This window comes from Nannospalax galili, unplaced genomic scaffold, assembly GCF_000622305.1.
Source record: "Nannospalax galili isolate Female #2095 unplaced genomic scaffold, S.galili_v1.0 scaffold368, whole genome shotgun sequence".
Classification (NCBI taxonomy): domain Eukaryota; kingdom Metazoa; phylum Chordata; class Mammalia; order Rodentia; family Spalacidae; genus Nannospalax; species Nannospalax galili.
In genome coordinates this window covers 166,425-187,419 of record NW_008359963.1, presented here as the reverse complement: position 1 = coordinate 187,419, position 20,995 = coordinate 166,425, and the positions used below count along the sequence as shown (strand labels likewise).

The 20,995-nt window shown below is 38.9% G+C and overlaps 1 protein-coding gene across 3 annotated transcripts in view; it reads left to right on the top strand.

Annotated features, from left to right (window-relative positions):
• Nvl (nuclear VCP like) overlaps positions 1–20,995 on the top strand; it is a 78,441-nt gene that overhangs the window by 5,017 nt on the left and 52,429 nt on the right. The window contains exons 2-11 of one of the 3 annotated variants that reach the window (XM_029559007.1): positions 2,376–2,423; positions 2,503–2,599; positions 6,374–6,431; positions 7,715–7,987; positions 10,892–11,024; positions 11,206–11,282; positions 12,125–12,259; positions 14,018–14,119; positions 17,767–17,884; positions 20,651–20,795. In XM_029559007.1, the coding sequence (XP_029414867.1) occupies positions 2,376–2,423; positions 2,503–2,599; positions 6,374–6,431; positions 7,715–7,987; positions 10,892–11,024; positions 11,206–11,282; positions 12,125–12,259; positions 14,018–14,119; positions 17,767–17,884; positions 20,651–20,795 (1,186 nt within the window). Of the gene's footprint in view, positions 1–2,370; positions 2,424–2,502; positions 2,600–6,373; positions 6,432–7,714; positions 7,988–10,891; positions 11,025–11,205; positions 11,283–12,124; positions 12,260–14,017; positions 14,120–17,766; positions 17,885–20,650; positions 20,796–20,995 lie in introns of all 3 variants that reach the window. The other 2 variants (XM_008823714.3, XM_029559008.1) reach the window with 2 other exon arrangements.

Below are 20,995 nucleotides of genomic sequence, written 5' to 3'. Positions count from 1 at the left end.
GCTTTTTGTTTTGTCTTTCAAATCTCATCAAGATTTGAGAATGCTGACTTGTATTTTAAAATCTGTATCAGAAATAGCGCTATAAGAAGTAGACTTTGAATCTTCATTTAGAAAAGGGATAATACAGCTTATTTCAGATGCTGAAATTGCTTTGTCTCATTTTAGTGATTCTATTTAGTGAAATATAGCAGGGCATCATAATGTAACACATGGTTTTACTAGATTGTACATCATGTAGATTTTCCTTTTATACTGTTAGTGTCTTTATTAGCTATCAAGAACTTAAAAATTTTTATGATATGGCAAATACTTATTAAATGCTTATACACAAATGTAGTTTTAGGTATTGTAGATATGAAACATTCATAATTTATATCCTTGTACTTGAAGAAATTTACAGTACAGAAGATGAACAAGAGCCGGAGGGATGGATCAGCAGCATTGGCTGCTCTTTCAGAGGATCTGGGTTCAATTCCCAGCACCCACATGGCAGATAACAATCATCTGTAACTCCAGTTCCAGGGGAATCTGATGCCCTCTTCTGACCTCCATGGGCTTTTCATGACATGGGTACACACTTATGTACATGCAGGCAATACGCTCATACACATAAAATAAAAATAATAAAATATTTTTTAAGAGAAGATGATAAACACTAGTCAACAATAGCTATAGAATAAAGGAAGGGATTGATCTCCATGCTGTGTCTCTGTGGAAGAGACTTGGGTTTTGTTTAGGGGTAGGGCTGTTGATCCTGTGTACTTAAGGGAGAAATAATCTTAGTTTTGCTGTTCAAGAAACATGTAAAATGCTATGTTTTTTTGTTTTTTTGTTTTTTTTTTTAAAAAAAAAGACAGTTTATTTTTTGAGACAGAGTCTCCCTATACTCCCAGCTGGCCTGTAACTCATTATGTAGACCAAGTTGGCTCTGCCTCTACCTTCTGAGTGCTGGGATTAAAGACATTTACCACCATACCCTATTTTGATGTTTTATACTTTAAAGAAAAATTGAGGGCCTAGAGAGATGGTTTAGTGGTTAAGAGCACTTGTTGCTCTTGCAGAGGCCCTGGGTTTGGTTCCCAGCACTCACAAATCAACTCACAATGGTTTGTAACTCCAGTTCTAGGAGATCCAGTGTCTTTTGGCCTCCTCAGGCACTAGGCACATACATGGTGCACATACTTATAGGCAAATTAACAGTGTCTAAAGTGACGTGAATGCTATTTCTTTTTGCGCTAATTCTGTAGTTATATAGATACCTTTTTTATGTTTGGGTTGTAAGCCTGAGCTAAGCCCAGGTACTTTTTTTTTTTTAAACGAAGAAACATGCTGAGTTCTGTGGTGAAGTGTCTGTAGCTAAATTTTTAAATAATTCTACCTCCAATAGAGTATTATCTCCGAAAACAGAAAGAAATAAAGTAAATGTGACAAAACGTTAACAGTTTGAAAATGTAGATAAAGAATATATGGGTATGTATGTGTTACTTTATTTCAAAATAAGCATGTTTGAAATAATCAGATCTACTAAAAAAGAAAGATGGGTGTGGTGCTATACCTCTGCAATTCCAGTTCTGAGACTGAGGCAGGAGGATTGAGTACAAGTGTCAGGTTTCATAGGAAGACCCTGACTCTATAAATCTTTTTAAAAAGAGGAGAAATAGTAATAGAAATATAAATTCAGAAGTTGGGCTGGTGAGATAGCAAGACAAAAAATAAATTCAGAAGTTGTTTGAGGTTTATGGCTAATGAAAACACTGACATAATTAAGTACTTGTACAAATTTGTGACTTAGATTGAGTTCTATCTGTAGAGGGGAATGATCTAAAATAGCCATTGTTTTGGTTTTGAATGTCTGTTTATTACACATGTAGGAAACAAAAGTAAAAGAACAAATAACAGTGTCATCAAATTGTGCGCTTAAAACATCCAGCAGAAACAGCTGGGGGGAAGACCTTAAACAGTTGTACTTGAGTTCTTAACTGAGAGATTTCTGGGCAGAGCATCCTTTCCACAGATGAGCTTTTGACTGCTTGTTCTGCCACAGGCAGTTTTATACCATACTATAAACAGTAGTAACCTCTGATTGGAAATGGTATACCTTCTATCTGTTCTGAAGGGGACAATGATTTTAAATCCTTAGCTTTTTGCTGTTCTTCCTCTCTGTTACGGGGTCAAGGGGCCAATCATCCCAGGACAAAGGGTTTTGGAAGATATGTAAGATAATATTGCTTGAGATGGGGGAGGAGTCGATCTTGGTCTTTTCTCAACAAAAGAAAACAGCACATGACAATTTACCAATATAATGTATAAGTTTAATGGAAAGATGTTTGTGGAGACCTTTGTGCTAAGATTTTTTTTTTTCCTTTTCAGTATAGATTATGGTCGAAGAAAAAGAAATGCATTTAGGATTCAGGTAGAAAAAAGTGAGTCAGTATTTGAACTGAATTATCAGCAGTTAGAGAAAGAACTGTTTAGCTCATGGCATTTTGTTTATTGTTTCAGTATTTAACATAATTAGTCATGAGAAAGAACTTAAGAAATTGACAGAATTAGAAGACAAACATCTGACAAAAAGAGCAAGACAAGATGAAGAGGATGAGTAAGTATTACAAAGTATTTCTCCCTAAAGTCACATTCATGTATATAAAACTTTCAGTGACTTTTTATTGCCAATTGCAGTTATACTTAAATATTGTCTTTACCTTAACTCCAACCTTTTCTTCCAGCCATATTGAATGCTCTCTGTTCCCCAAACAGTTTTTTTAGACAGTGTCTCACTCTGTAGCCCTAGCTGGCCTGAAATTCACAGAAATCAGCCCGGTTCTGCCTCCCAAGTGCTGTGATTAAAGTGTATGCTACCATGCCTGGCCTAAAGTCATTTTTTACTGTGGTTTTCAGTAACTTTGAGTATATTAATTTCCATCTCACAAATCTCACACAGCCTTCAAAAGTCAGTTGAGATGTGATTGCCTTTCTTAGGCCTTCTTAAACCCCCTTGTTAGTATTTCCTTAGTGTCTGGGTATAGGAATTTACTGTGTCATCTGACATTGAAATTGCTTTACTTTTTTGTATTACCAATAAAGCTGTCTCATCATCTTTTGCTTTTCTTTTCCTTAACATAATGCCAGATAGGTTAAAGGTACTGATTAATTTTGTTCTTTAATAGCATGATTTGGCACATAACTCATCAGTAATGCTTGCTTAGCATGCCCAAGGCTCTGGCATGTGCCTGTGTGTGTGTGTGTGTGTGTGTGTGTGTGTGTGCACAACTGCTCCCTCTCCCCCCCCCCACCAAACTTACTGAGTTATAATTGACATAGAATAAGCTGTATGAAGTATACAATTTGTTTAGTTTTGACATTTGTGTTTACTCCTTAAACCATCACCATACCAACATGCTGAACATTTCCGTCAAACCCGAAACTTGTTTCCCTTCACAGTTCATTTCTTCCTGCATCCCCATTTTCAGGTAGCCTTTGACTTGCTTTCTGACATTTTTTAAGTATATTTTATCATTTTAATTTTATGTGTATAAAGTGTATTACTGCCTGTATGTAAGTGCACCCATGTCATGCAGTGTCTGTGAAGGTCAGAAGAGGGTGTCAGATCTGCTGGAACTGGAGTTATAGATGGTTGTTAGCTGCAATGTGGGTGCTGGGAACTGAATCCGGGTCCTCTACAAGAGCAGCCAATGTGCTTAACCACAGAGCAATCTCTCCAGCTCTAGCTTTCTGACTCTTTAAGATTGCATTTGGGCATTGATGACGCATGGCTTTAATCCTAGCATTCTGGAGGCAGAAGCAGGTGGATCTCCTGAGTTCGAGGCCAGCCTGATCTACATAGTGAGTTCCAGGCCAGCTGGGGCTACAGGAAGATTCTCAAAAAAAAAAAAAGATTGCATTTCTGGAATCATAAATATATACTTTTAAAAATCTGGATGCCTTGCCCTAGCATGATTTTTATATTTATCAATGTTGTATGCGTTAATAGTTTGTGGGTTTTTAAAAAAAATAATTGAGAATTTCATACAGGCATATAAGCATATAAGGTGTTTTGATCAAATCCATGCCCAGTCCCTCCCCTCCAACTCCTCCCATATCGCCCCATCACTTTTTTCTGATAACTTCATGTACTCTTTCTTCTCTTTTTAATATGGGGCTTTTTGCTACTCTAACATTCCCCCACTGAAGAGGTAACCCTAAAATCTTTTAAGGATTAGATAAGATCTCCCAAATACTTTCAACATTTTTTGACCTTTAGAATGGAGTATGTTGCTAAGCGGGCCAAGTACATTTTGACTTTTAGCTAAGAAACTGGCTACTTTTCTTTGGGGTCTTTTTACCATAACTGCCTAGCCAATTCCTACCTCCTATTCTTACCACACCATCCTCTGAAGAGATTACTCAACTTGTGGATAGGGAATCGGGATGCAGACTGCTCTGGCTTCGTCCATGCTGAACAGGGATGCAGGGTAAGGCAGTTGGGGTACCCCTTCAGTGGGTCTATCCAAAAGACTCCCAAATTGCATAACTCTTATCTGTAGGGGGAAAAGAAAGTCCTTGACTAGTGAATAGGAGATGTGAAGGAGAAGTAAAGGCCAGAGTTATTAGCATTACAAGTTCTAGACAGGGAACTAGAAATTGCAGGGCAATTTTCAAATGTTCATGTGAGAATACATTAGAATTTCTTGACGAGAGCTTCCCAAAGCATCCCTCTCTTGGGTTCTTCCTCGTTTTTCTTTGTCTTCCAAGGCTGGACTCTAGAGTGATGGATTCAGGATTTGCCTTCAGGCATTTTGATAGCTGTTGGAGTGGTTAGAATCAGTTTCAGTTCTCTCTCAAAGGCTTCCAGATAGGGGAAGAAAACAAATTTACCCATCATTTTAGAACTATAGCTGGTTGTCTCCCTTCGCTACAGGTGGGCACTATAGTATTGCAGACCAAGATTTGAAGTCTTACATCTGAGCAGCACTTTCTGATTCAGAACAAAATTATCAATGAGAAATAATTGTCTAAATAACTTTTCATATAGACTTAAGCCTAATGTCTGAGAAGTGTAACCCCTTGAACTCATAAAGAAATATACTGATGACTTTACTCTTTGGTTACACTTTCCTTTCGGGTGTTTAAGACCATACAGTTGGCCCAAATAAATCTGTTCATTTTCACACTTAAGATCATTAGAGGATCTGTTCCTGAGGGGTCACATGGGTTTGGGAGGAGCCTCTGGCTCCTTTCATTTACCAGTTCCATGTGAAGATAAGTCAAAAGTCCTTCTCGACCATGGCTGGCTTCACTTGGAAGCATGGATGAGATGTTTCCTCTGAGTTGACCCTCCTCTTATAGTTTTGGTTTTTTATTGGTGACTATGATTATGACAAAATTTTTTTTTTTTTGGCATTTTGAGACAGGGTCTCCCTGTAGCCCCAGCTGGCCTCGAACTCACAGAGATCCGCCTGCCTCTGCCTCCCGAGTGCTGGGATTAAAGGAGTGTACCACCACGCCCAGCTATGACAAAAATTTTTAATTAAAGTGTTGATGCCCTTTTGCAGTTTGTGAGAATTCTGTATGTTCTACACATTTGGTGTGATCATTCTTTCAGACAGTACTTCAGCTTAGGTATAATGATAGCTACAAGTTTTAGTAGGTGTCCTTTGTGAAATTGATGAATATTCCTAGTTTTGCTGAGAGTTTTTCGTTTTTGTTTATTTATTTATTTTTTTGGTGTTTTTGAGACAGGGTCTTCCTGTAGCTCCAGCTGCCTGGAACTTGCTCTGTAGATCAGGCTGGCCTCGAACTCACAGAGATCGGCCTGCCTCTGCCTCCTGAGTGCTGGGATTAAAGGCATGTGACACCATGCCTGGCTATTTTTGCTTATTTTTAAGCATAGTTATTTGTTTGTTTACATGAGTTTATGTGTACCACATGCATGCAGGGCCCACAAAGGACAGAAGAGGGCATCAGATCCCCTGGAACTGAAGTTATAGGCAGTTGTTAGCCACCATGTGGGTGCTAGGAATTGAACCTGGGTCCTTTGCAAGAGCAGCCAGTGTTCTTAACTGTTGAGCCATCTCTCCAGAGAGAGAGAGAGAGAGAGTGCGTGTGTGTGTTTGTGCCCATGGAGGCCAGAAGAAGGCATTAAATCCTTGTGAGCTAGAGTTACAGGTGGCTATAAGCCACCTGACCTGAGTGCTGGGTCCTTTGGAAAAGCAACAAGTACTCTTAACTGCCAATCCATCTCTCCCTTGAACTTAACTCTTGGGCTCTTAACCACCATAATGTTTTACCTTAATATATTTGCTTGTTTGGGGTAGTAATTTTGGGGGTACAGGGGAAACACATTAAAATTTTTTTCGTTTTTTTTTAAACTGAGGTATACTGAAAGCTATTCTGATGATGATTCAGATGTGGAAGATTACACAGATCCGCAGGTAAGCCAAACATTTAATGAGCCCACTTTGATTTTCAGTTTTTTCCTTTTTTGATATATATATATTTTTTCAATTTATGTGCATGAGTGTTTTACCTGCATGTGTGTAAGTACACCATGTGGTGCAATGTCCACACAAGTCAGAAGAGGGTATCGGATCCCCTGGAACTGGAGTTACAGACCATTGTTAGCTGCCATGTGGGTGCTGGGAATTGAACTCTGGTTCTCTGTAAGAGCAGCCAATGAATGCTCCCAATCACTGGGCCATCTCTCTAGCCCCTGACTTTTTTTTTTTTTTTGTAATCATGATCCTCTCTTAGAAAAAATGTCACAAATAGAATGAGAAACCTTGTCCATCTTTATCAGTACATAATTGAATGCTTCCTAGTCACACTGCTGGTGGTTTAATCATCCTCCCAGTATTTATGTTTGTATGCCCAGTTGTATAAGGGAAAAGAATAAAAACTAAGAGCACACAGGAATGTAAAGATAAGTAACAATAATAAGGAAACTAGTGGAGTGGTGGTGCACACCTTTTAATTCCAGTACAGTAGGAGGCAGAGGCAGGTAGATCTCTGATATTTTTGTTTTTGAGACAGGGTCTCCCTGTAGCCCCAGCTGTCTTGGAACTCACTATATAGACCAGGCTGGCCTTGAAGTCACAGAGATCTACCTGCCTCTGCCTCCCAAGTGCTAGGATTAAAGGTATGTGCTATCACACCTGGCCTCAGATCTCTGACTTCTAAGGCCAGTCTGGTCTACATAGCAAGTTCCAGGTTAGCCTGGGCTGTATAATGAGACACTGTCTCAAATAAAGAGAGAAAAGAGGCTATAATTTCTGCCAAGAAGTAGCATTACTGATGACTTGGCTTAACTAAAGAGATATGGCAATAATGTGCCAAGTTACTTATAGCTTGCTTCTCTAGATTTTTCCCATTTGGTAAATGAGGTTTTGAATTTATTAACAAAGTGATATTTGATCCAGTTTTGAATTGATGCTATGGTAATGACTCACAGATTACTTGTTCCTTTTCATACATGCTTCATGATTTTATTTGATCATCAGTTATGAATTAACCCTCTGTTGACAGAGAATGGTTGTAGTGGTGCATCGTTTTAAATGGTAGAAGCTTATTTGGGAGTTATTTTATTGTGAATGCTTATGTCTTCTGACTAAATGTTGTGAGAGAAGTTGTTGAAAGCAAAATACACAAAACTTGTTAGGATAGGTAATGAAACTTAATAATTGTTGAGTAACTTACACTAATACCATGTTTCTACCAGTCAGCAAATCACATGAACAGTTCCCTGCTCTCTTTATATCGGAAAGGAAACTCTGATTCTATTTCAAATACTCCGGAGTTGGAGCAGAGAGGAGCCACCTCTTCAGCGCCATTGCTGACTTCTAAAACAGACTCCATTCCTTTGAAGACCCCTGCCAGAGAGTCTGAGGGTGGATGGTTTATTGACAAAACCCTAGATGAAGCAAGAGACAGTTTTTTCTTGGACCTATCAGATGTCAAAAGCAACCGTAAGAAGCCAGTATCCGAAATACAGGTATTTTCATAGTGCTAATTTAGCTCCATGTAGTTGGAGTACATTACAATCTTTGTGTTGAATGTAGTATCAGGTATATACTTAAGTTTTACAAAAAAATCATCATAGACACTTTGAAATATATAAAAACTTTGATCACTTTCTACTATTTTATCCTAATCCAACGTTGTCTTTATTGTGTTAACCATTGAATAGACTTCAAAATGAAGTGTCTTGTTAGTCTGGTTTATTCTTCACATAGAAATACTGTTTTATGAATTGTTGGATTATTGCCATTTGCATTAGACTTTTCATTGCAGTGAGAAATGCCCAAGAGAAACAATTTAAAGGATGAAGGATTTATTTGGCAGAATTTCAGATATTGTAGCCCATGGTAAACTGGTTACATTCTTCTAGGCCTGGGGTGAGGCCGAACATCATGGTGAATGAGCATAGTAGAGTGGAGTCACTTACCTCACTGAGCCAAGCAGTAGTGACAGGAAGAGACCACAGATTCAGGTTTCCTCAAGGACATCCCCCCCACCTCCACTGACATTTTACTTCCAACTTGGTCCTACCTCCTAATAGCCATTCAGCTATGAACTCATTAATCGATCGTTCCTATATGAAGTTAGTACCCTCATAATCCAATCACTTCTCTTTGGAGACAGGGTCTCCTGTAGCCTCAGCTGGCCCAGAACTCACTATGTAGACCAGGCTGGCCTTAAACTCACAGAGATCTGCCTGCCTCTGCTTCTGCAAGCTGGGATTAAAGGCATGCACCACCAAGCCCGGCTCTGGTTCTTTTTTTTGTTTGTTTGTTATTGTTTTTAAACCTGCATGTATTTGAAACAACTAGATATGGAAATCTACTTTTTCAGGTATAAATTTTGCAAACTCTGAATACAATTCCAGTACATTCCATGAAAATTTTGTGTTCAAATTGAGATGTTCTATAAATTTTAAGTATACTTTAGAGTTTGAAGAATTAACTAAAAAGCACAGAATATAAAACATTTCATTAGTAACTTGTTTTCAGGCAGAATCTCTTTCTATGTTCTTGGCTGACCTGGAACTTGTTCTGTGGACCATGGTGGCCTTAAACTAGAGACAACTTCTTGCTTCTGTCTCCTGAGTGCTGGGATTGTATATGTGTACCACTACAACCAGCTCATTAGTAACTTTTTTTTGTTTTTTGGTCTTTTTGAGACAGAGTCTCCCTGTAGCCCCAGCTGTCCTGGAACTCACTATGTAGACGAGGCTGGCCTCAAACTCACAAAGATCCATCTGCCTCTGCCTCCCAAATGCTGGGATTAAAGGTGTGTGCCACCACGCCTGGCTATTAGTAACTTTTATATTAATTATATGTTGAAATGAGAATGTTTGGATGTACCTAGTTAATTAAAATAGATTATTGGCTGAGGAGTGGGGCCTAATGGATATGTTCAATGTTTAATGTATGTGAGGTCCTGGGTTCAATAGCATCCAAGAAAGGATAGATTATTAAATGAATTTTATGGATTTTTCACATTTAAGTGTGGCTACTGGAATATATATGTATGTTAAGTGTTGCCTGCATGTATATAAGTATACCACATGTACATAGGGCCTGTGGAGGCCAGAAGAGCAAGTCAGATTATTGGAACTGGAGTTAACAGGTAGTTGTGAGCTGCCATGTGGGTACTGGAATCTAAACCTGCACCCTCTGCAAAAGCAGCAAGTGTTCCTAACCATTGAGCATTCTCTCTGGCCTCTGTTTTTGTGTGTAGGCACACTTGTGTGAGGGTAAATGTGCATGTGGAGGCCAGAGATCAATGTCCAGTGTCTTCCTCGATTGCCCTCCACCTTCTTTTTGGAGGAGGGGCTCTCCCTGAATCTGGGGCTTTCTGATTAAGCTATACTGGTTGGCCAGCTAATCTCAGGGATCCTCCTGTTTTGACTACCCAGCACTGGGATTACACTCAGCTTTCATGTGGGCACTGGGGATCTTAACTCAGGTCCTCATACTTGCATGGCAAACACTTTATTGACTGAGTTACTTACCCATACCCTGTTTTTGATTTTGTATTTTGAGACAGGGTCTCACATAGTGCCTTTTGACCTTCAAATTGCTATTTAGCTAAGGATGACCTTGAACTCTTCTTAATCTTTCTTCCAGTTGGCTTTCCTTTCGCTTTATTAGAAGGCCTTTTCCAAACATCTTTGCTTCAAGCCTTAATCATCCATCTATGGAGAACATTGCTATGTTTCTTTGAGTTGCATTTGAACCTGATGTTTACTTGAGTTGCATCTTTTTTTTTTCTTTAGCTTGTCAAAGCAGCTCTATAGTATATTTAATGCAGTGAATCATAAAATACCAAATGAACACCATCTTTGTGAGGCACCAACTATGAGAAGGATCATTGAGAAGTAAAAGATGATATTAGAGCTACGGGTGGTAGCCACTCACCTTAAATCCAACAGAGGCAGGAAGAGCTCTGTGAGTTCAAGGCCAGCATTGTCTACAGAGGGAGTTCTAGGCCATTGAGGGCTACATAGTGAGAGACCTGTCTCAAAAAATAAACAAAAATTGGTATTAAAAAGTGGTATCAGTGCCCTAAATAGAGTTCAGCTCAGGAAAGAAATATAGACAATCATTTACATAGAAAACAGGTTATAGTAGCCTAAATACAGTGTTCTGGGAGTGTGAAGAAGAGATTGAATGTTACTGGTTAATTAGCTCTCCGGGAAAGAAACTTACCAAATATTAAGATTTAAAGTTTCAGGAAGAAAGGCCAATTCCAGCAGACAGCATCCTTTAGGAAAAAAGTTGAGAATGTTCAGTAGTGCTACAGCCAAACGGATTTTGTGGTATAATGCCTATCTTTGAAAACCACCTATTAACATTGTAATTTGAAATGTAGCGTATTTTTGTATTTTTTCCAGAATTTAAAAGATTCTTCTCTTCTGGAAAGTGATAAAAAACAGAAAGGTGGACCGAAGGGCAAAGGAAAGAAGAGGAAGAAAGAGGATCTTCAAGAAGTTGATGGAGAAATAGAAGATATTCTGCAAAAGAAAGGTGAGACATGGACAGCAATGGTCGTGTTTGCTTTGGGAGCTCTAAGTTGTTTTGCTTGAGATCTATTTGAGTGCAGAAGTGCTTGCTTAAAAACACTTCTTATCTAATCTTTTCTAACAGAGCTTTAATTATGAGTTTATATAGAATCACTGATCTTTTCACCTCTTTTGTTGTTTACTAGCTAAAGCCAGAGGGCTAGAATTACAGATCTCCAGTGTGAAGTTTGAAGATGTTGGAGGCAGTGATGCAACTTTAAAAGTTAGTGCCAATTTGAGAATTTTACTTGAAATGGATATATTGTTAATCACTTACACAAACAGAGCCTACTTCTTTATTTCTAATGTGAAATGAGTGTAAAAAACAAGACTGGGAAGGCAAGATGGCCAAACCTGACACTTTAGGGTATTGAGAGAGAAAAGAAGTGTACTATCCTTAGTCTTTTCACCTTTATAGTTCTGGTGTGCGTGAGATAAATGCTTCATGAGTAATGTTGTTCTAACAGTGCTAATGATAATGGCTGCTGTTTATTTTTACTTCATTCTGGTTATTTTGATAGTCGCTTACTATATTTTATGAAGTGTTGTGGGGACCCTTGAGCACCCCTTGGGTGGGGGAGAGTTGGCGCAGACACTGGGAGTCAGGTGAGAAGCAGGCAGTGCGAGCAGCTGCAGACTCATTTATTGCGGATACGGGGCTCCCTTATATCCCCCCTCCCGGTGTCCCATTGGTCCAATGATAGGTTGTGTCTGTTCCTCATTGGCTGGCTGTATCAGGCCATTTTCGCGTCAGCCGTCTCTATGTCTTTTGGCAGAACACAGGTTTGCCTCAGCCGGATGTTTTTGGATGCGCTGGTTGTTCAGGCTGCATGTCCTCCTACAATGAAGTAGACATTTTTACAGCTTAGGAAGTAGCAGTGCAGAGATTTTATTGCTGAAGTTACACAGTAGGTATCATAGCTAGAATTCAAGCTCAGGCTTGAGTCTAAAGCCACTGTTCTGTCTGCTCTGTCTTGCTGTTCTAAAAAATAGGACAGTTCATTCTGCTTTGAGTGTTTCTGTCTTGGGCTAAGGAAGACATCTTTTATGCTCATTCCCTGGTAGGAAATCTGCAAGATGCTCATACACATGCGTCACCCAGAAGTGTACCACCATCTAGGTGTAGTGCCCCCTCGTGGAGTTCTCCTACATGGGCCACCAGGCTGTGGGAAGACATTGCTTGCACATGCAATTGCTGGGGTAAGGCTGGTGTTTTGGTTTGTTTTGTTGATGTTATATTTTGGGGGTGGGGTGTCTTGAGATAGAGACTCCATGTAGCCTCAGCTGGCCTGATTCTTGCTATATAGACCAGGCTGTCCTTGATCTCACAGAGATCCACCTGTCTCTGTCTCCCTAGTGCTGGGAGGGCTTTGTTAGTTTTTGGGTTTTTGTTTTTTGGGGTTTCTTTTTTTTTATTATTTTATTTTATGTGTACGAGTATATTGCCAGCATGTATGTGAGTGTGACCGTATCGTGCAGAAGAGGGCTTCAGATTCCCTTGGAACTGGAGTTAAGGATGGTTCATAGCTGCCATGTGGGTGCTGGGAATCAAACCAGGTCCTCTGCAAGAGCAGTCGGTGCTCTTAACTGCTGAGCCAACTTTCCAGCCCCAGTTTTTGTTTTTTTTTAATGAATGTAATTATTGTGTCTAGGTCTGAAGCAAAATAATATAACTATATAACAGCTCTCAGAACATTAAGTGTACATTTTAGTTCTCTTTACCTTTACCCCAGTAGTTCTTAAGAGCAGTAACACATGGAGACTCCGGATAATACTGTTTTTCTTAGAGCTAAATTTAAATTTCCTGTTGTTAAAATGCCCTTCTAAAGCAGTTATGAAAGACTACTTAGTCAGGTGTGATTGTGCATACCTATAATTTCAGCATTTGGAGGGACTAAGGCAGGAAGAATACAGGTTTGAAGGGAGCCAGGGCTACATAGTGCTAACCTTGTATCAACCACAACCCACATAGTGCTACCTTGTATCAACCACACACTACCCATGCCCCTTTTGTAACAAAGACAGTTTCTAAAATGAAAGTTAGCAATCTTATTTGCTCCTTCAAATTTTTCAGAAACTATTTCATGGTAAAATGCAAACTGTCCAAGGAACTTTAACGAGTAGCATATTCTATTAGTAGATTAAGCTCTATGAAAGGAAATTCACTGTTTTTGTTTTGTTTTGTTTTTTGAGATAGGGTCTGAATTTGTAGCCCTGACTGGTCTGAAACTTACAGAGACCCACCTGCGTCTGCCTCCCCAGTGCTGGGATTAAAGGTGTGCACCACCACACCTGGCCATAGTTTTCTTTTTTTTTTATGTAGCTTTAAACTGGTAGTCCGGGCAGCCTTGAGCTTGAAGCAATCCTCTAGTCTCAATTTCCCAAGTGCTGGGATTACAAGTGTGAGTAACCACAACTGGCTGTAAGTCTGAAGGCTTAAGTAGTGTTTTTTTTTATTGGGCTCACCCTCAGAGATGAAGTTCCTTGGGAAATTGATCATTAAAAAAATGTGTTTTGGTAGCCAGGGAGATGACTCAGCGAGGAAAGATGTTTGCTGCCAAGCCTGTTGGTCTGAGCTCCATCCTGAAACTCACATGGTAGAAGGAGAAAGCTGACCTTCACTAATTGTCCTCTGACCTCCATAAATGACTGTTTTTAAAAAATTTTACTTTATGTATATGAATATTTTGCATGTATGTAGGTTTCCCATGTGCATGCAATGCCCTTGGATGCCAGAGGACAGCATCAGTCATCTTGAACTCAAGTTATAGGCAGTTGTTGGTTGCCATGTGTTGCTGGGGACCATACTCCGGTCTTCTTTAAGAGCAGCAAGTGCTCTTAACCACTGAGCCACCTCTCCAACCCTTAAAAAAATTGTAATTTTGATGGAACAGATGGGATAAGAAAAAAGTAGAAAGTTAAACTGTAATAGTTGGTCATTCTTTTATTTGTACACAGGAACTTGATCTGCCAATTCTGAAAGTGGCTGCGCCAGAGATTGTGTCAGGAGTTTCTGGAGAGTCTGAGCAGAAGCTCAGAGATTTATTTGACCAAGCTGTGGTGAGTCTGCTGTCAGCTGTGCCAGCTCATCTTGTGCTACTGCCTTTTACTAAGGATCATGCTTTTTCTAATGCTAGTATTCGTTGCCCCTTTGTTTTGTAAACATGCATAGTAGTTAATATTTAGAGTAGATGTAATGATTCAGACTCTTAGGTAAATAATCTGCTTCCTTGGAAACCAGACATAAAAATATTTAGTGACGAGTTTTAGACTGTCATACCCAATAGTTAAATGTTCAGAATATATTGTCCTTATGATAATTCATTTACTTTTAGTTTGCCTAGCTTAAGTTTGACCAAGAAACTTCTGGACAATATGAAAATTGTCATACTTAGAATTATAAAAGCAACTGTAAGCCGGGCGTGGTGGCACACGCCTGTAGTCCCAGCGCTTGGGAGGCAGAGGCAGGCGGATCTCTGTGAGTTCAAGGCCAGCCTGGTCTACATAGTGAGTTCCAGGACAGCTGGGGCTATAGGAAGACCCTGTCTCAAAAACACCAAAAAAAAAAAAAAAAAAGCAAATGTAAAATGCAAGGGTAAACTCTCTATAATTGAAGGTGTGGAAAGAAGATTTACTAGAGAGAGAAATTATACCTGTTTGTACTTTCTGTTATTAAAATTTGGAAGACGATATTTGGATCCAGTTGAAGTTTTATCTTTAGCATAGTATAGTGATTAAATGTCTACATTTTCATTGATAAAGATGGATTCCAGTCTGGTGCCATCACTTACCATGTTAGAGAAGAGGCACCACTCTGCATCTGGTTCCTAATAGTAAACTGTAATGATAATAATACTCAGATCTCATGGGGTTGTTGTTTAAATGAGAAGTTTTTTTGTTTTTTTTTTTCAGGTGTGGTTGTGCTAAGTTATATGTAGCCTGTCCTTGAACTCCTGGCCAAGCATATCTTCCTGCCTCAGTCTCCCAAGTGCTAGCCAAGAGGTCCTATAAAACCTTTGACATTGTGTCATGCATGCATTAAGAGCCCTATAAATATAAGTCATGACGTTAAGCACACTTGAGCAGACATGAGTTACTGTGATTAAAATTGAAAAGCAATAAAAAGTTTTTGTCTTTCTTTCTCACCTTGAACTTGAGATCTTGCTTTCACTCAAGTACTGACATTGCAGGTGTGTGTCACCACTTTATGTCTTTATTTGCATCCACAGCATGTAAGTGGCTAATAACATGATCAATATAACTGTTAGAAGCTGATGTGAAACTGGCAGAAAAGTTGTATTTTAGCAGCTATAAGAAAAACATTTTAAAAAAGGAAGAATGGAGAGGCCAGCAGTTAGGTTAGCTAGGTAGACTGATAATGAAAACGGCATTGACAGCACCAGGAAGATACAGGGGAAAGGTGAGAAATGCAGTGTGTATTTTTCCAAAATATGCCTTTTCTTTTAACTAATTTGGCACCTATAGCTATAGAATACAAGGCATAAATTCTCTGTTTATAGTAAGCATAATGATGAATATGGATATGAAGATAAATGGCATTTCTAGGTCATTAGTTCTGTTTAAGCCTCTATAAACTAGTACTGAGCAAGTACAATGCTTGACCATAGGTGCTTAGTAATATATGGTATAGCACCCTATTCCCTGGTCACCTCTTCTCTTATCCAAGTGAGCAGATGGTTCTTTTCTAAACCAATAACTTTCCTTAGGCTGAATTCTGATTATTGTTACTTTTCCCTTTGAGTTTTCCAGCTCATTGACAAAAAATAATGTGCTTGTTTTCTGAGACCTTTGTTCTTTGTAATTTCTTTTGTAACTGTTCTAGCAAGTATAAATTGTCTTTTGCAAAACATTGTCGTGAGGAAGATGGGGAAGAGAATCAGTGATCTGTCCCCTTAAAGTGATTTTGAGATGTGTTAACCAAGCTGACTGACTTTTTGTATAATGTCACTGTTTTAGCCATTGAGTAAGAACAACTGAGATTGTAAATCTAGATATCTTTCTTTAAATTTTTAATTTTTAATTAAATCTTTACCTTCCTTTTTTGTAGTAAAATGTGTTGCATAAAATTCACCATTTTAGCCTCTTTCGTTGTTATTTTTGAGGTAGAATCTCACTGTAGTCCAGGCTGACCTATCAAAGCAGTCTTCCTCCTTTAGCCAGTGCTGGGATTACTGGCATGAACCACCACATCTGCTCATTTTATCAGTAGTATTAATTGCATCATGTTATTATATAACCACTATCACTACCCACCTTAGGAACTCTTGATTAACAACTTCCCATTCCTCCCCCTACCCCGAGTCCCTGGCAGCCACCATTCATTACTTCATACCTCAGTGAATTTGACTGTGATAAGTAGCTGATTCTTTTTCTTTTCTTTTTTCTTTTCCTTTTTTAAATGTGTATGAATGTTTTGCCTGCATGTCTGTAAGTGTACCATGTGCATGCAGTGCCCCCAGAGACTAGAAGAGGGCATCAGATCCCCTGGAACTAGAGTTATGGATAATCGTGGGTATTGGAAACCTAACCCAGGTCCTCTTCAAGAACAGCAGGTACTCTAAACGACTGAGCCATTTCTCCAGCCCCAATCCTTCTTAACATTCAGTTCAGACATTAGTATCTAGTTTATTTCTGTACATAAAAAACTAAGATCTAAGACTTCCAAGGTAAGATGGCCCAGTGGTTAAAGGCAGTTGATGCCAAGTCAGGACCTACTTGGTGGAAGGAAAGAACGAACTCCTGTAAATTGTCCTCTGACCTCCATACCACAGGCCCCACACATACACACACTAAAATAAATTAAAAATGACTAAGTAGGTAAATATATAATAAAAGTTTTAAAAAACAAAGATCTGTTCTATGTGCACTGAAATACTGAAACTTGATCACCCTTCCTTATTCTGTGTAGTCTTTGCAAAAAGCCTCTGGCCAGAGTGGTCGAGTGCTCATCTAGCATTGCGTACCTCAGCACACATGTAAGCCTCTGCTACTTTCAGTATGCAGTAATGGGAAAGGTTTGAAGGTAAATAGTAGTGATTATTAGGCAACTTTGTGAACATACTTAATGCCAGTGAATTGTCCACTTAAAAGTGATTAAAATGATAAATTTTACAGAAAAAATTTAAAAAACAAGCTTGTGGTGCTTAAGATCCTCTTACAGCAGATTCAAAAGTTTGGACATATTATAAGAAACACTCATATTTGAATAAACTTGGATTTTCTAATTTGAAGCTTTTTTTTGTCTTTTTGAGACAGTGTCTCCTTGTAGCCCCTGCTGTCCTGGAACAGGCTGGCCTTGAACTCACAAAGATCCGCCTGCCTCTGCCTCCCAAGTGCTAGGATTAAAGGCGTGCGCCACCATGCCTGACTAATTTGAAGCTTTTATTTTTTGGCTTTATGAGACAGGATCTTATGTAGCCCAGTCTAACTTCCAACTAGAAATGTAGGTGAGGATGACCTCAGAAGGTGTTTCACAAACTGCAATGCATTCTCTGGTGTCTTACTCTTCTTTTTTCAGCATCTTGGTTCTCCTGGAACATAACAGGAGTAATGTGAGCTGCCTTCTTCATGGTTATTTCATTGGTGACGAATCCCTTACCTATAAAATTCTAATGAATACATAAACCTTATGCATCAATATAGGGAGTTTATTTATAGTCATCTCTTCGTGATATCTTTATTTCTAGTCAAATGCACCCTGTATTGTTTTCATTGATGAAATTGATGCTATTACCCCCAAAAGAGAAGTTGCTTCAAAAGATATGGAAAGAAGAATTGTAGCCCAGCTCCTAACCTGCATGGATGGTCAGTTTAACATAATTTGTTTTTAAGATAATTTAAGTCATACATGAATATATAGAACATTTGAATAGTGAGTGACTATCATAAAATGAGATGTATGTGTGTGTGTGTGTGTGTGTGTGTGTGTGTGTGTGTGTGTGTGAAAAAGATCCCATTCATTTGGAAGTGTATCTTTATGGTTTTGTGTGTGTATTTATATGTATGTGAGCATTGTGTGGGTGCACACATGTGTGCAGGTGTGCATGCATATGTGTGTACGTGAATGTGGAGTTTAGAGGTCAGGAGCTGTTATTAGTTGAGTTGGCCTGGTGCTCACCAAGTAGGCTCGGCTGGCTGGCCAGTGTGCCCCAGGGATTTGCCTGTCTCCACCTCTCCAGCACTGGAATTATTGGGTGCCACCTTGCTGGAATTTTTACATGGGTTTTGGGGATTAAACTCAGGTCCTTATATTTGTGCAGCAAACATTTCAATGACTGGGCCATCATCCCAACCCTGTAGTTATTTTTAATGCTTATATACACATATACTAATATTGTCCTTTACAATTCTGGGATTGTACAATACAGTGTTCTGTAATGTATTGTTTGTCCCTTAAGGCTATCCTTGTCTTGGAAAGGTTGACATTTTAATGCATTATATTTACCACTTTTTTTTTTCTTTTAATTTTATGTGTATAAGTGTATTGTCTGCATGTAGGTAAGTACACCCATGTCATGCAATGCCTGCAGAGGTCAGAAGAGGCTTTCGGATACCCTGGGACTGGAGTTACAGACAGTTGATAGCTGCCGTGTGGGTGCTGGGATTCGAACCTGGATCTTCCAGCCCCGTTTTTACCACTTTTTAACTGTTAATAGTATTCTTTAGATTTACTGTTTTGTATTTAAGCATTCTCACCAGTGATAGATACTTAAGTTTGTTTGTTTTTCTTTACAATTACCTTTAGGAAGTATCTTTAAAGGGGCCTGTTTAGAGTATATGTCTTTTGTAATAAATACTAGAAATGAAATTGATGATTGAAGATTATACATTTTAAATCTTCATGGGAAATGAAATGACTAATAGCTTTCCATGAAGATTTCCTTTTTTGATGGAGAGGATGGGGATTGTAGGTGTATGCCACTATGCCCAACCAAAAGTTATTTCAGTTATCTAAGCTTTTACTAACCTACTTTTGAAAATTGATGATCATTTTTAATTTGCTTTTCCCTGATTTCTACTGAGATTGCATCTTTCCATATTTATTTCTCTGTTTGTATCATCTCCAAAATCCATTTTCTTACTCTTAGCCCATTTATTGACTTATCTTTTCATTTGTTTATTTAAAAAAAAATTTTTTTATGTATATGAATGTTTTGCTTGCATGTATGTAAGTGCACCACCCACATGTGTGCAGTGCCTATGGAGGTCAAAGAAGACATTTGGATTCCCCTGGAACTGGCGTCACAGACAGTTGTGAGCCACCATGTGGGTGCTGGGGACCAAATCCAGGTCCTCTGTAAGAACAGCCAGTGTTCTTAACCTCTGAGCCATCTCTCCAGCCCCATGAATTGTCTTTTTAAACTTGATTTGGAACTAGGTTCATAGCTCAGTGGTAGAGTGATTACCTATCATGTATGATCCCTAGCAAAAAAAAATCCAATTGATTTGAAGTAGTAATTTTTAAAAATAGGGAAACAATTTCTTGTTAATATATTTTGATTATTTTCTTCCTATCTGTAAGTTGTTTTTCACATTTGTTTGATGATTTAGATATAGATTCAGAGAGATAAAGCCATAACTTTTAGAACTAGATTCTTTCTACTTTGAAATACCATATGTTGCTGGGCACACCTGTAATCCTTGCACTTGAGAGATCAGAAGACTGCCCCAAGTTCAAGGCCAACCTGGGCTACAGAGTTCAGGAGACTTTCAGAAACAAACTAGAAAAGAAATCACATTTTATGTGTACAAGAACATTTTAAGCTGGATTTGGTGGCTCTTGCTGTACATTATAATCCCAGTACATAGGAGGATGAGGTAAGAGGATTGCCATGAGTTGTAGGCCACCCTGGGGTACAGAACAAACATCAAAACAAACATTAAAATTTTTGTTTATGTGTTTTGCCTGAATTTATGTGAAGTGCATCCATTAATACAGTGTATTTGGAGGTCAGAGGAAGCCATAGGATCCCTTGGAACTGGAGCTGTCATGTGGGTGCTGGGAACCGAACCTGGGTCCTCTGCAAGAACAGCTAGTACTCTTAGTCTCTGAGCCATCTCTCCAGCCCCAAGTCTTCCTTTTTCCTCAGCTGAAATACATAATGCCTTCCCTTGTCTTTCCACCTTACTTGTTTTGTTCTGATTGTAATTAAACGTCTCAAAATTTGTCTTATGCAGTGTTTCCTTAATTATACAGTTTAATATTCCTCAATAGATCATGAATTGCTGAGAGAAAGTTAGTATTAATCTTCATATATCTTTTTAAATGTATGCCATGTCCCTAGGAGTCAGAAAAGGGTGTCAGATCCCCTAGAGGTAGAATTAGGGGTGGGTGTGAGCTACCTGGCATCCATGCTGGGAATTGAAGTCTGGTTCTTGGCAAGAGCAGCAAATGTACCTAACCAGTGAGCCATCTCCAGCACCCACACTTTTTATATGCTGAACATTTTAATGCTTATATTTATTTGTCTATCAAAATATGTAATAATTTCTAATGTTTAAATGATTTATGTAAGCATTATTGTCCTCAGGTGGCTTGTTCAATACTCCCTTGTGTCTGGTTCTTACTAGATCTAAATAACGGGGCAACTACAGCTCGAGTCCTGGTCATTGGAGCTACTAATCGACCAGACTCACTGGATCCTGCTTTGAGACGTGCAGGAAGGTTTGACCGAGAAATATGCCTAGGTATCCCAGATGAAGCATCCAGAGAAAGGTATATTCTTTTTTTTTTTTTTTCCCTTCTTTTTGAGGCAGGGTCTCCCTATGTATCCCTTACTGTCCTAGAACTCACTGTGTAGATCAGACCTTGAACTCAGATCCTCCTGCCTCTGCCTCCTGATTGCTGGGATTAAAGGCATAAGCCACTATGCCTGGTGACAGGTATATTCTTTCTTTTTTTTTTTTTTTGCCTTC